Source organism: Cryptosporidium hominis, assembly GCF_000006425.1.
Source record: "Cryptosporidium hominis TU502 chromosome 1 CHRO011025, whole genome shotgun sequence".
Lineage (NCBI taxonomy): Eukaryota > Apicomplexa > Conoidasida > Eucoccidiorida > Cryptosporidiidae > Cryptosporidium > Cryptosporidium hominis.
In genome coordinates this window covers 1,143-3,280 of record NW_667004.1, presented here as the reverse complement: position 1 = coordinate 3,280, position 2,138 = coordinate 1,143, and the positions used below count along the sequence as shown (strand labels likewise).

Sequence of the window (2,138 nt, the reverse complement as noted above, 5' to 3'; positions counted from 1 at the left end):
TATTAAAAAAAAGATGAAATTTTCTTAGTAGAAGTTAAGAAAAAAATTATTTCCCACAAAATTACTTCATACACTCTAATTCGAGTAATTTACAAGCGCCCGAGTTGAGATACAAGGAAATGCAAATAATGCATTACATATCCTGAAACCTAAAACTAAAGAAAACACTTTTATCAAGTTTTTCGTCACTAAATATTAATATTCTGCCATTAATATAGAATCAATTCTTAAATCCAGCTCTTGCAACAAGTTATGAAATTACTTGCCATTCTATTTCTTTTTGAACTTATCTTTAGAGCAACAGCTCAAGATGTAATACTCGAATCTGAAGAGGGCCATCAAAATAAGGATGATAACGGGATTGCAGACTCAGATAGCAATACTGAGGTCACAAAAGTACCAAATTTCATCTTATTATGTGCTTTAATTCCCCAAATCCCAGGATGTCCTTGTGATCCTCTATTAGAAACTCGTCCAACATTTTACGACTTCTTGCCATCGGATTGTTCATGCTATGACTCACAACAAAGTGGATTTTCTAGCCCTCCTTGCTTCTGCTCAAAACCTGATTCTGATGAATGTAAATGTTTAAGTGGATTAAGCAGCTTGGACGAAGAACATGATAGAATGTGCATTGTTTCACCACTAACTTACGTAACCCCATATGCAAATTGTACTTCCTTCTTAAATCCATTAGGGGAAGAAGGCTTATGTAGTGGAGATTCTGAGCTTTCCGAGCATTGTGTAACATTAAAGTCTTGTAGAAGATTAACTCCAATTTCTATTGAGGAAAGTTCAATTCAGGACAAATGTGTGACAGATCCCGAATCGGAAGGCTGTCCATGCTCAGCAGATCAACAGATCACTGATGAGGATGCTCTCATCTGCAGTTGTTACAAGAATAACAAGAACCCTGGTTGCCCATGTGATGTCCAGCCAGATTCTTCAATTTGTCAAAAGTTCATTGATTTACTCACAAAACCAACTTCAAGTAGCAGTACAACTACAACTTCAGAGCCCATTGAAATAATGAATTCCAAAGAAACTGAACCTGATACGAAAAATATTGAAGATAAGACAAAAAGTTCTGTTAAAGAAACAGAAGATGATAAAGCCAAAGAAATTGATGATATTGTCCCACATGACGAAACTATTATGAAAGATGCAGGAAATGATTCTGGAAAAAATGATTCATCTTTTGCTTTTAAGGTCTCGACCAATCTTTACATATCAGTCATTTTTGTTTTGTTATCAACGCTCATTTTCTAAGCGTTAAAGAATTGGATTGTTGGCATTCATATAAAATTTCGATTAAAATACATCAAAACATAATTTATCCTTTTCTAAAAATAATATAAAACTTTGGGCAGATAAAATCTATGTTATCTTTCTAGATAATTTTTTTTTCGTTTAAGATTCTTAAATTATAGTTTTCGTGTGTGTAAATTGTCTTTAGTAATCACTCCAGAGTTATTTGGCCCTACCAACTACTCAAGTACATTACAGCAAAGATTGAGATCCTCAATTAAGCTAGAATTCGGTGTTTAAGTTTAAAGAAGTACAAACATTTTGGTGTTTGTTGTGATTTACTTTATTTCATTTTTTTTTTTTGTTATTTGTGTGCATGTCTAACACACAAGGGAGGGCGGTATAGTTATTTTGACTTTAATATCTCAGAAATCCAGAAAATAAAAAACAAATAGGAAGAATCGGTCAAACGTAAACTCTCTTTGTCAAGTAAAGCTTTTCATATATATAAAAACTCTGAGAATATCTTGTAATTTAAAAAGAATTTATAAGAAATGAAAAACAATGTTTGAAAAATCAGGTTTCAATTTAATATTTAGCTTAATTTTATTGTATTCAACGTTCCAAATATGCTATTCAGAAGAAATAGGTAGAAATTATGAGGAGGGTTCAAATTTAATTTCTTGCTTTGATCCTCCTTTTGATGGTTTGGAAATCCCTGGAAGGGGAATCCTAATGGTCCATAAAGGCCATAGGCTCATTCCACTAATAATCCCATCGGATTCAGAGTTTTGTGACAGCCCAAGAAATTTATTCGAAATAGAAAATGATATATGGGACAACAATATTTTAATTCCCAAAGACTATGAAGAATTCTCTCAACTTGTTAA

The 2,138-nt window shown here is 32.6% G+C and overlaps 1 protein-coding gene across 1 annotated transcript; it reads left to right on the top strand.

The window, feature by feature from the left end:
- Positions 1 to 252: 252 nt before the first annotated feature.
- Chro.10079 (hypothetical protein) lies at positions 253 to 1,269 on the top strand. The annotated part of the gene is made up of 1 exon (XM_660471.1): positions 253 to 1,269. The coding sequence occupies one exon, from the start codon at positions 253 to 255 to the stop codon at positions 1,267 to 1,269; it is 1,017 nt and encodes a 338-aa protein (XP_665563.1).
- The last annotated feature ends 869 nt before the right edge of the window (positions 1,270 to 2,138 follow it).